The following is a 13510-nucleotide window of genomic DNA, read 5'->3' on the forward strand; positions in this document are numbered from 1 at the left end:
CCAGCCTCGCATATGCCGCAGACGTTATTCTTTTTATGTGGGCTTCAGGAGACAGGTTTGGTGTGATATCAACTCCTAGATCTTTCTCTCTGTCCGTTTCATTAAGTACTTCATCTCCTATTCTGTATCCTGTGTTTGGCCTCCTATTTCCACCACCTAGTTTCATTACTTAGCATTTACTCGGGTTGAACTTCAACAGCCATTTGTTGGACCATTCACTCAGTCTGTCTAGGTCATCTTGTAGCCTCCTACTATCGTCCTCAGTTTCAATCCTCCTCATAATTTTTGCATCATCGGCAAACATTGAGAGAAATGATTCTATACCCTCTGGAAGATCATTTACATATATCAGAAACAGTATAGGTCCAAGGACTGACCCCTGCGGTACTCCACTCGTAACGTCTCGCCAATCTGAGACCTCACCCCTCACACTGACTCGTTGTCTCCTGTTACTTAGGTACTCCTGTATCCAACGGAGTACCTTCCCTTTCACTCCAGCCTGCATCTCCAGTTTTTTCACTAGCCTCTTGTGTGGCACTGTGTCAAAGGCTTTCTGACAACCCAAAAATATGCAGTCTGCCCACCCTTCTCTTTCTTGCCTTATTTTTGTTGCCTGGTCGTAGAATTCAAGTAACCCTGTGAGGCAGGACCTGCCATCCCTGAATCCATGTTGATGCTGTGTTACAAAGTTCTTTCGCTCCAGGTGCTCCACTAGCTTTCTTCGCACAATCTTCTCCATCATCTTGCATGGTATGCAGGTTAGGGACACTGGTCTGTAATTCAGTGCCTCCTGTCTATCCCCTTTCTTGTATATCGGGACTACGTTAGCTGCTTTCCAAATTTCTGGCAGTTCCCCTGTTGCCAGTGATTTGTTATACACCATGGAGAGCGGGAGGCACAGTTCTTCTGCACCTTCCTTTAGTATCCAAGGGGAGATTCCTTCTGGGCCTATAGCCTTTGTCACATCCAATTCTAGTAAACACTTCCTTACTTCCCCGCTGGTAATCTCAAACTCTTCCAGTGGTTCCTGGTTAGCTATTCCCTCTCTTATCTCTGGGATTTCTCCTTGCTCTAAGGTGACGACCTCTTGGAATTTCTTATTCAGTTCCTCACACACTTCCTTGTCGTTTGTAGTGAATCCTTCTGCCCCTATCCTTAATTTCATAACCTGTTCCTTTACTGTTGTTTTTCTCCTGATGTGGCTATGCAGCAATTTAGGCTTAGTCTTTGCCTTGCTTGTGTATGCTCCTGTGTGTGTGTGTGTGTGTGTGTGTGTGTGTGTGTGTGTGTGTGTGTGTACTCACCTAGTTGTGCTTCGGCTCCTTGGTCCCGCTCCTTGGTTAGGCTGTATCATATCTACACATGAAACTATGTATGGAGTCAGCCTCCACCACATCACTTCCTAATGCATTCATTTGTTATACTACTCTGACACTAAAAAAAATCGTTCTAATGTCTTTATGGCTCATTTGGGCACTCAAATTCCACTTGTGTCCCCCCTAATGCGTGTGCCCCTTGTGTTAAATAAAATGTCTTTGTCTACCTTATCAATGCCTTTGAGAATCTTGTATGTGGTGATCATGTCCCACATAACTCTTCTGTCTTCCAGCGACGTGAGGGTATAATTCCAATAGTCTCTCCTCATAGCTCATGCCCTTCAGTTCGGGCACTAGTTCGGTGGCAAACATCTGAATTTTCTCCAATTTAGTTTTATGCTTAACGAGATATGGACTCCATGCCGGAGCTGCATATTCCAGGATTGGTCTGACATACGTGGTATACAAGGTTCTGAATGATTCCTTACACAAGTTTCTATGTGGGGCAACCTTTCATATGCCGCTGATGTTATCCTCTTAATGTGGACTTCGGGGGACAGGTCTGGCGTGATATCAACCCCCAGGTCTTTCTCTCTCTCTCTCTAATTCTAGAAGAATTTCGTCTCCCAACTGATATCTTGTATCTGGTCTTCTGCTCCCTATACCTATCTTCATTACATTACATTTGCTTGGGTTAAACTCGAACAAGCATTTGTTGCACCATTCCTTCAGTTTGTCCAGGTCTTCTTGAAACCTCATGCTGTCCTCCTCTGCCTTAAACCTTCTCATAAGCAACATTGAGAAGAATGAGTCTATACCCTCTGGAAGATCATTTACGTATATCACAAACAGGATAGGTCCGAGTACAGAGCCCTGTGGGACTCCACTGGTGACGCCAATCTGAGGTCTCACCTCTCACTATAACTCTGTCACCTCAGACGTTAGAGCTGACTCTATACTCTCAGCTCAGATAACAGAACCTATCCCATACTCTCAATTCAGGTATTTATTATTATTATTATTATTATTTATATATACAAGAGTTCTTACATTCATGTACAGCCACTAGTACGCGTAACGTTTCGGGCAGGTTCTTAATCCTATGTTCCTTGGAATACGACCCGCCTGGTAGTTAAACCAGGGAATACATACCCTGGTTTAACAATCAGGTACCTATTTTACTGTTGGGTTAAACAGAGGCTACAATTAAGGATTGGCGCCCAGTCAATCCTTCTCGGCCAGGATACGAACGCAGGACAAAGCGCTCGCGAAACGCCAGGCGAGTGTCTTACTACTACGCCACGGGGGACTGCTAATCAAAGCAGACCCCATACCCTTAGCTCAGGCGACAAAACTGACCCCATACCCTTAGCTCAGGCGACAAAACTGACCCCATACCCTTAGCTCAGGCGACAAAACTGACCCCATACCCTTAGCTCAGGCGACAAAACTGACCCTATACCCTTAGCTCAGGCGACAAAACTGACCCCATACCCTTAGCTCAGGCGACAAAACTGACCCCATACCCTTAGCTCAGGCGACAAAACTGACCCTATACCCTTAGCTCAGGCGACAAAACTGACCCCATACCCTTAGCTCAGGCGACAAAACTGACCCCATACCCTTAGCTCAGGCGACAAAACTGACCCCATACCCTTAGCTCAGGCGACAAAACTGACCCTATACCCTTAGCTCAGGCGACAAAACTGACCCTATACCCTTAGCTCAGGCGACAAAACTGACCCTATACCCTTAGCTCAGGCGACAAAACTGACCCCATACCCTTAGCTCAGGCGACAAAACTGACCCTATACCCTTAGCTCAGGCGACAAAACTGACCCTATACCCTTAGCTCAGGCGACAAAACTGACCCTATACCCTTAGCTCAGGCGACAAAACTGACCCCATACCCTTAGCTCAGGCGACAAAACTGACCCCATACCCTTAGCTCAGGCGACAAAACTGACCCCATACCCTTAGCTCAGGCGACAAAACTGACCCCATACCCTTAGCTCAGGTGATAAAGCTGATCCCATATTATCAGCACAGGTAACAGAGGTGACCTCCTATACTCTCAGCTCGGGGCCAGAACCGACCACATACCCTCAGCTCAGGTGCCAATACTGTCCCCCATACTCTCAGCTCAGGTGCCAATACTGTCCCCATACTCTCAGCTCAGGTGCCAATACTGACCCCATACTCTCAGCTCAGGTGCCAATACTGACCCCATACCCTCAGCTCAGGTGCCAATACTGACCCCATACTCTCAGCTCAGGTGCCAATACTGACCCCATACCCTCAGCTCAGGAGCCAATACTGACCCCATACTCTCAGCTCAGGTGCCAATACTGACCTCATACTCTCAGCTCATTATCAGAGACGAAGCCATACTCTCAGCTCATTATCAGAGACGAAGCCATACTCTCAGCTCATTATCAGGGACGAAGCCATACTCTCAGCTCATTATCAGAGACGAAGCCATATTCTCAGCTCATTATCAGAGACGAAGCCATACTCTCAGCTCATTATCAGAGACGAAGCCATATTCTCAGCTCATTATCAGAGACGAAGCCATACTCTCAGCTCATTATCAGAGACGAAGCCATATTCTCAGCTCATTATCAGAGACGAAGCCATATTCTTAGCTCATTATCAGAGACGAAGCCATACTCTCAGCTCATTATCAGAGACGAAGCCATACTCTCAGCTCATTATCAGGGACGAAGCCATACTCTCAGCTCATTATCAGAGACGAAGCCATATTCTGAGCTCATTATCAGAGACGAAGCCATATTCTCAGCTCATTATCAGAGACGAAGCCATACTCTCAGCTCATTATCAGAGACGAAGCCATACTCTCAGCTCATTATCAGAGACGAAGCCATACTCTCAGCTCATTATCAGGGACGAAGCCATACTCTCAGCTGATATACTCAGAGACGTCCCTATACTCCCTGGGCGAGTGACATGTGATGGGTCTAGCTGATGTCTTGTGTTAAGAGACGGAGCGTCTCGGGTGCTGGGGGCCAGCGACCCAAGGCGAGCCATTACTGTCTTAGAGAAACCTGCATTAGCCAGACCATTAGTCCCATCTCTCTTAGATTATGTTGTGGCCGGCAACTGTGTGTGTGTGTGTGTGTGTGTGTGTGTGTGTGTGTGTGTGTGTGTGTGTGTGTGTGTGTGTGTGTGTGTGTGTGTGTGTGTGTATCCACCCAGTTGTGCTTGCGGGGGTTGAGCTCTGCTCTTTCGGCCCGCCTCTCAACTGTCAATCAACTGTTTGTACTACTACTACTATTATTTTTTCCACACCACACACACACACACACCCCAGGAAGCAGCCCGTGACAGCTGACTATCTCCCAGGTATCTATTTACTGCTAGGTAACAGGAGCATACAGGGTGATAGAAACTCTGCCCATCGTTTCTCGCCAGCGCCCGGGATCGAACCCGGGACCACAAGATCACGTGTACAGCGTGCTGTCCGTTTGGCCACCGTCTCCCTTGTGTGTGTGGGGGTGGGAGTGGGGGATGGGGAGGTGTTGGGGATGGGGAGGTGGGGGGGAGGAGGGAGGTGGGGGGGAGGAGGGAGGTGGGGGGGAGGAGGGAGGTGGGGGGAAGGAGGGAGGTGGTGGGGATGTGGGGGGGGAATTAGTAGTTAGTAAACAGTTGATTGACAGTTGAGAGGCGGGCCGAAAGAGCAGAGCTCAACCCCCGCAAGCCCTAGTGATGACCAGACCCTGGTGATGACCAGACCCTGGTGATGACCAGACCCTGGTGATGACCAGACCCTGGTGATGACCAGACCCTGGTGATGACCAGACCCTGGTGATGACCAGACCCTGGTGATGACCAGACCCTGGTGATGACCAGACCCTGGTGATGACCAGACCCTGGTGATGACCAGACCCCTGGTGATGACCAGACCCTGGTGATGACCAGACCCTGGTGATGACCAGACCCTGGTGATGACCAGACCCTAGTGATGACCACGAGACAAGTTTCAACATTCTGGCTACTCCAAAATTTATTTGTTCCCTCTTCCTAGCCTCTAGGAGCTGCTTCCTCATTCCTTTCCGAAGCTTAGCGCTGTCGACGAGCAGCGACGTGATGGGGTCTACCTCCTCGGTAAAATCATTAGCATAAATTAGGAAGAGAATGGGTTTTATAATTGACTCAGCTTGTATTCCGATTGGTACTCTCTCTCGTCTCTCTCATTCCCTGTGTCTCCCTCTCCACCGTGACTCTCCGCCTTGTGTTTGACAACTGTGCTTGCTGGTGGTCCAGTTCTTCCTGCCTCCAGGCCGCTCACAGTCACCTGTCTTGGGAGTCTAAATAAAGCAGTTTGTCGGTTATCTTGTAATAGGAATGTAGACATTTTTGATACAGTTAGTGTGTGTGTGTGTGTGTTTACTAGTTGTGTTTTTGCGGGGGTTGAGCTTTGCTCTTTCGGCCCGCCTCTCAACTGTCAATCAACTGTTTACTAACTACTTTTTTTTTTTTTTCCACACCACACACACACACACACACCCCAGGAAGCATCCCGTGACAGCTGACTAACTCCCAGGTACCTATTTACTGCTAGGTAACAGGGGCACTTAGGGTGAAAGAAACTTTGCCCATTTGTTTCTGCCTTGTGCGGGAATCGAACCAGCGCCACAGAATTACGAGTCCTGCGCGCTATCCACTAGGCTACGAGGCCCCCCTTGTTTGTGTGTGTGTGTGTGTGTGTGTGTGTGTGTGTGTGTGTGTGTGTGTGTGTGTGTGTGTGTGTGTGTGTGTGTGAACATATGAGGACGCTCATGTGCGTGCAGGGAAACGTGTGAGGGTGTTGTGTGAGTGGGATGGAGAGGGTGAGTGCGTGGGCGTGGCCTGCTGCTGGCACTCATGGACCTCATACAGTAACCGATGAGGGCCCCCCTGGCCCCGTGCCAGGTCAAGGGGAAGATGGGTGAAGGAGGGAGGTGCGGTGGGGTGGGGGGGGGGGGGGGAAGTGTAGAAGGAGGTTGAGTGACACTTCCTGAGTCACTCAACCTCCACCACCCAACAACACACAGCTCCCGTATCCGTTGTTTTAATTAATAACTTCACTTATGCCGACCCTACATGCTTATTTAGCGAGGACTCAAACACTTCCTTCGGGAGTTCTGGCTTTTGTAGACGTATATTACGGCTTTTGTAAACGTATATTACGGCTTTTGTAGACGTATCTTCTGGCTGTTGATGTCGTATATTACGGCTTTTGTAGACATCAATAGTTAGAAGATAGTCTGCAAAAGCCGTAATATACGATATCAACAGCCAGAAGATACGTCTACAATAGCCAGAATACACTTCATCAACAGCCAGAAGATACGTCTACAATAGCCAGAATACACTTCATCAACAGTCAGAAGATACGTCTACAATAGCCATAATGGGTTTTACGGCTTTTGTAGACGTATCTTGTAGCTATCGTGCCTCGCCAGATATCAACAGTGCCTCCGTGCCTCAGGTGTGATCTGACCACCACCTCTCCTCCCACCCTGGCCAGGTGTGACGGGGGACCTGCTCCAGAGGGTGGAGGTGCCGAGCTTCGCCTTCGCGGGCGGCCGAGTGAACGTGAGCTGCATGTTTGACCTACGGGCCACGGGCCTCTACTCCCTCAAGTGGTACCACAACGACACCGAGTTCTACCGCTACGTGCCCACCGAGACCCACAGACAGGTGGACATCAAGCCCACTATGAAGTTCCAGGCGCATGTGAGTACCGCTACACCTGTCTCAGTATACTTGTGGCGGGGGAGTTGGGGGCTCGAGTTTGGTCTCTTAAACTGTGTGTGTTGTGTGCGGAATTTGCAATCTCTTAAGTGGAAACATTTTGCATGTTCTGTGATAGACCACATATTACTAATAAAATGAGGAATCAACACACATTTACTAAAACAAACCCACCCACCCACACACACACACAGTGTGGTACAGGTACCTGGGAGTTAGTCAGCTGTCACGGGCTGCTTCCTGGTGTGTGTGTGTGGTGTGGAAAAAAAAAGTAGTTGGTAAACAGTTGATTGACAATTGAGAGGCGGGCCGAAAGAGCAAAGCTCAACCTCTGCAAACGCAACTAGGTGAATACAACTAGGTGAATACAGTTGTATCATACAGTAGTGTCATACACAACGTAGTAGTGATAGGTGTTTGGGAACAATAAGGGACTACAAGGGAAGAATGGAGGACTTAGGACAAAGCTTCAGTGTCAGGGATACAGAAGGAGACAGGAATGGAATGGGCTGAACGAGACAAAGAACAGTTTTTCCAGATTGGTCAGTACAACAGACAAAAAGAGATTGATCAAGAGATTGATTCAAGAGCGAGGACATCAAAGAGGACATCCTAGTAAAGAAGAGCAAACTGAAAAATGCAAGGAATTACAGAGAGGTATACCTTCAGAGGGACATGACCAGGGACGAGATAATAAGGGCAGCAGATGCAATGAAAAGGTGCAGGGAGAGGGAAGGGAGTTAGGGATCAGCCTCCAACCCAGTACTTCCAAAGGTGGGGAGGGGGGGGGGGGGTAGGAGAGCCACATCCCAGCAATTCAGGAACCTGAGAAGGAAATGCAACACCCAAGCCCACCACCCCATAGAGCTCCCTCCACCCCCCCAGCTCAAATCCCTCCTTGCCCCTACACAATGCCCACCATATCCCCGAAATCCTCTTTCCCCTTATCCCGAGAATTCCCTGCCTCCCCATCCCCTGGTCTTCTTCCCGCCACAATCAGGCCCAGGCAAGACCTTGGCCCTCCATTCCCCACCCCGATCTCCCCAAACCTCTGTTAACTACACTACAGGAGGGCGTGCCCTCACCCCAAGCAATCCTTGCTCCCCAACACCAAGCACTCCTAGCCCCACCCCCCCCTACCCTCAAGAATTCTTCCTGTCCCAAGCAGGCCTGGGCATGACTTAAGCTCTTTATTCCCCACCCCACCTCCCCCTGAAACCCTGGCAACTTCCCTGCAGGAGGATGAGCCTACCCAAGTTGAAATGCCCATGGATCAACTTCCTACACTTGTAGGGAGGGTGAAAATGAATATAGGAAAGTGAGCTTCAAGGTAATGTACTCAAACATCGATGTTATTACCAATAAAGCAAGCGAACTGATGGAAAGGGTGCAGGAAGAAACCCCAGATGTAATAGGACTCACAGGAACAAAATTGTCAGGAGTCATAACAGATGCTGTGTTTCCGAAGGACTACTATATAGTAAGGAAAGAGAGGGAAGGGAGAGGAGGTGGAGGAGTGGCCCTGCTGATAAGGAAGGACTGGAGCTTTGATGAGATGGAAATTCCGGGCTGTGACGGATTCAGAGATTACATGATAGGAACTATGACAATGGATGAACCAAAGATAACAGTGGTAGTCATTTACAACCCTCCCCTAAATGACAGAAGACCCAGACAGGAGTTTGATAGGAATAACATGGCAACCAATAATATAATAGAGAGAGCAGCTTCAGTTGCCTGTAGGAATGGCCCCAAACTCGTAATCATGGGCGATTTCAACCATGGAAAAATAGTCTTGGAGAATGGGGACCCACATAGAGGTGCAGGAACATGGAGAGATAAACTCTTGGAAGTGGCAACAAGGAACTTTCTGAGCCAACATGTCAGGGAACCCACAAGAATGAGAGGCAATGACGAACCAGCTAGACTCGACCTGATATTCACCTTGAGTCAGAAATAAGAGAAGTCAAATTTGAGGCCCCCATAGGAATGAGTGACCACAGTGTATTGACATTTGAGTATCTGGTGGAGGTAGGGATAACCTATACAAGGATAGGACCGGAAGGGAAAAGGCTGAACTACCCTAGAGGAAAATATGACGAGATGAGGAACTTCCTAAGGGGAATACCATGGGAAACAGAACTCAGAGAGAAGAATGTACAGGATATGATGGACTATGTCACCCAGAAGTGCCAGGAAGCCGCAGATAGATTTATCCCGGTCCAAAAGGAGAAAAGCGAAAACCAACAGAAGAATCCATGGTTCAACCAGGAATGTAAGGTAGCAAAGCAAGTGAGTAAAAAAACATGGAGAAACTTCACGAATAACAGAACACCAGAGAGCAGAGAGATAGCAGAGGGCCAGAAATAAGTACCTCAGAGTGAGGTTATCTTGAGGTTATCTTGAGATGATTTCGGGGCATTTTTAGCCTCCCCGCGGCCCGGTCCTCGACCAGGCCTCCACCCCCAGGAAGCAGCCCGTGACAGCTGACTAACACCCAGGTACCTATTTTACTGCTAGGTAACAGGGGCATAGCGTGAAAGAAACTCTGCCCATTGTTTCTCGCCGGCGCCCGGGATCGAACCCGGGACCACAGGATCACAAGCCCAGCGTGCTGTCTGCTCGGCCGACCGGCTTCTCTCCTTGTGAAGAGAGAAGCAGAGAGACAGTATGAAAATGACATCGCGAGTAAAGCTAAGACCCAACCAATGTTTCTCCACAGCCACATCAGGATGAAAACAGAGGTGAAGGAACAAGTGATGAAACTGAGAAAAGAGGAGAATAGATACATGGAGAATGACAAGGTGTGTGAAGAACTCAACAAGAGATTCCAGGAGGTCTTCACAATAGATCAAGGAGAAGCACCTGCACTAAATGAGGAGGAGGCAAGCCAAGCAGCCTTGGAGGATTTTGACTTCACCAGTGAAGAGGTCAAAGAGAATCTGTTGGAGCTGAATGTGAGAAAGGTTGTTGGGCCTGGCAGAATCTCACCGTGGATACTAAAAGAAGGTGCAGAAGTACTAAGTGTGCCACACTCTATGGTGTAAAACAGGTCACTGGAAACAGGAGACCTACCGGAAAGCTGGAAGACAGCTAATGTAATCCCAATATACAAAAAGGGTGACAGGCAAGAGGCACTGAACTACAGGCCAGTTTTCCTAACTTATATACCATACAAGGTGATGGAGAAGAGCGTTAGGAAAAGGCTCGTAGAGCATCTGGAGGGAAACAGCTTTGTAACACACCACCAGCATGGGTTCAGAGATGGTAAATCGTGTCTCACAGGGTAAATAGAATTCTATGACCAAGAAAAAAAAATAGACAAGAAAGAGAAGGGTGGGCAGACTGCATTTTCTTGGACTGTCAGAAAGCTTCTGACACAGTACCCCATAAAAGGCTGTTACGAAAGTTGGAGCAACAGGCAGGAGTAAAAAGTAAGGTGCTCCAGTGGATAAGGAGTATCTAAGCAACAGGAAAACAGCGAGTAGCTGTTAGGGGTAAGATCTGAGAGTGGCGACATGTCACCAGCGCAGTCCCACAGGGCTCTGTACTTGGACCCATCCTGTATCTAATATATGTAAACGATCTTCCAGAAGGTATAGACTCATTCCTCTCAATGTTGGCTGATGATGGAAAAAATATGAGAAAAATCAAGACAGATGATGATGATAGATAGAGACTACAGAACTACCTGGACAAGCTGGAGGAGTGGTCTAGAAAATGGCTACTAAAGTTCAACTCAGGAAAGTGCAAAGTTATGAAATTAGGTGAAGGGAGCAGAAGGCTGAACACAAGGTATCATCTAGGGGTTGATATCACACCGAACCTGTCCCCACAGCCCCACATCAAAAGGATTTCCTCAGCGGCATATGCTAGACTGGCCAACATAAGAACTGCCTTTAGAAACTTATGTAAGGAATCGTTCAGGACCCTGAATACCACTTACGTCAAACCAATCCTGAAATATGCAGCTCCAGCTCGGGGGTCCATACTTAGTTAAACACAAGGCAAAGAGAAGATTTAGAGGTATGCCACCAGACTCGTCCCGGAACTATGAGGTATGAGCTACGAGGAAAGGCTAAAGGAGCTGAACCTCACATCCCTGGAAGACAGAAGAGTAAGGGAAGACATGATAATCATCTACAAAATTCTCAGGGGAATTGACAGGGTGGACAAAGACAAACTCTTCAGCACGGGTGGGACACGAACAAGGGGACACAGGTGGAAGCTGAGTACCCAGATGAACCATAGAGACGTTAGAAAGAACTTTTTCAGTGTCAGAGTAGTTAGTAAATGGAATGCATTAGGAAGTGATGTGGTGGAGGCTGACTCCATACACAGTTTCAAATGTAGATATGACAGAGCCCAGTAGGCTCAGGAATCTGTACATCAGTTGATTGACGGTTGAGAGGCGGGACCAAAGAGCCGAAGCTCAACCCCCGCAAGCACAATTAGGTGAGTACAACTAGGTGACTACACACACACACACACACACACACACACACACACACACACAACAGAACGAGGGGACATGGATGGAAGCTTGAAACTCAGATGAGTCACAGAGATGTTAGGAAGTTTTCTTTTAGCGTGAGAGTAGTGGGAAAATGGAATGCACTTCAGGAACAGGTTGTGGAAGCAAATACTATTCATAATTTTAAAACCAGGTATGATAGGGAAATGGGACAGGAGTCATTGCTGTAAACAACCGATGCTCGAAAGGCGGGATCCAAGAGTCAATGCTCGATCCTGCAGACACAACTAGGTGAGTACAACTAGGTGAGTACACAAACACACACACACACACACACACACACACACACACACACACACACACACACACACACACACACACACATACACACTCACCAAAACACGCATTCACACACACGCACACAACAAAAAGTTGCTCCAACTCAGGAAGTCATATGTACCTGTCAGGAGCGGCAATCTTCCCCCTGGCTGGGCCAGCCAAGGATCGTCGGACACACCAGCGCCTGAGGCCCTTCCCCCTCCACCCCCCGCGGCGTCGACCAGGGCAAGCAGTTCGCCCACTTCCCCGACACCATATTGTCCCAGCGGACTAATTACACGATTTAGTTTCGGCTACAATCGCGCTGTCTTAGTTTGCTTATTTAGTGAGGACGCGGCCGTCTGCCTCCCGCCAAATTCATTGCGACAGTCCTGCTCGCACGGGTCCATATAATTCCGGGAAGCCGGTGATGCTTCAAGCTATTAGCATAAACCGGGGACACCACTGTGTGTGTGTGTGTGTGTGTGTGTGTGTGTGTGTGTGTGTGTGTGTGTGTGTGTGTGTGTGTGTGTGCGTGCTCTTAGGCCGGCCACTCTACGAACTCTTGGTACACACGCACAAACAGACGATGTCTGGGCCACCAAGCAGCTCTTGCCTTTGTTGCGAGGTCGGAGGTGGTAGGGGGGAGAAAGGGAGAGGGGGCGAGGGCACTATATAGCTTGGTGGAGGTGAAGGTGGGGGTACATTAAACCCTCACCAAGGAGGGGGGGGTTCAAGGCAACCGACCAATGTATCTTGGGGTGGGGAGGGGAGAGGAGAGTTGTCTGAGGCAGGGGCGGGAGCATTATACTTCGCAGGGGAGAAGGGGGTAGGACTGGGGCAGGACTGGGGCAGGACTGGGGCAGGGGTGGGGCAGGGGTGGCGAGCATAATATTCCCGCGTGGGAGGGTAAAATTAGGAGCGGAGAACGGTAGGCCGAGCCGTGATTTCTTCAGCAAGGAAGATCTGAACGAAGAACGGGAGGGTTAGTGGGGGAAAGTTATGGTGGGTCGGACGGTGGGAGGGGATAACGGGGCGGACAGACGGACGGTGGACAGACGGAAGGACGGGAGACAGGCGGACGGAAGGAGTGTTGGGTTGGACGGAGGGAGGGAGCAAAGAATTCTTCTAATGCCTCTTGACATTTCTGAGAGAGAGAGAGAGAGAGAGAGAGAGAGAGAGAGAGAGAGAGAGAGAGAGAGAGAGAGAGAGAGAGAGAGAGAGAGAGAGAGAGAGAGAGAGAGATAGAGAGAGAGAGAGAGAGAGATAGAGAGAGAGAGAGAGAGAGAGAGAGAGAGAGAGAGAGAGAGAGAGAGAGAGAGAGAGAGAGAGAGAGAGACGTCTCCATAAGAAAGAAGATGAAAAGAAAGCATAAATATCTGGCTTTCATGACCTAACTCTTTTTGTTCTTTGAACATCACAATTAATTCTTACAATTTCTCTTGTATAAATGGGAATTAATCACAAGAGCGGAGCCCGCTTTCAGTGAGGCGCTGAGACCATCTCTGTCTGTCTGTCTCTCTCTCTCTCTCTCTCGCTTCAAGGAACTCTCTCCGTCTGTGAATGCTAAGAGAGTCTCTAACGATCTTGTTCTTTAATCGACCAGAAAACAGTCCCTGTCCCATGAAACTACCATAGAAATGTT

General features: G+C 48.7%; 1 protein-coding gene across 1 annotated transcript in view; it reads left to right on the forward strand.

The window, feature by feature from the left end:
- Positions 1–13510, forward strand: part of LOC123759495 (uncharacterized) — a 430513-nt gene that overhangs the window by 90649 nt on the left and 326354 nt on the right. Inside the window, exon 2 of the mRNA XM_069334770.1 lies at positions 6847–7055. Within this exon, the coding sequence (XP_069190871.1) occupies positions 6847–7055 (209 nt within the window). The remainder of the gene's footprint in view (positions 1–6846; positions 7056–13510) is intronic.

This window comes from Procambarus clarkii, chromosome 32 (genome assembly GCF_040958095.1).
Source record: "Procambarus clarkii isolate CNS0578487 chromosome 32, FALCON_Pclarkii_2.0, whole genome shotgun sequence".
Taxonomy (NCBI): Eukaryota; Metazoa; Arthropoda; class Malacostraca; order Decapoda; family Cambaridae; genus Procambarus; species Procambarus clarkii.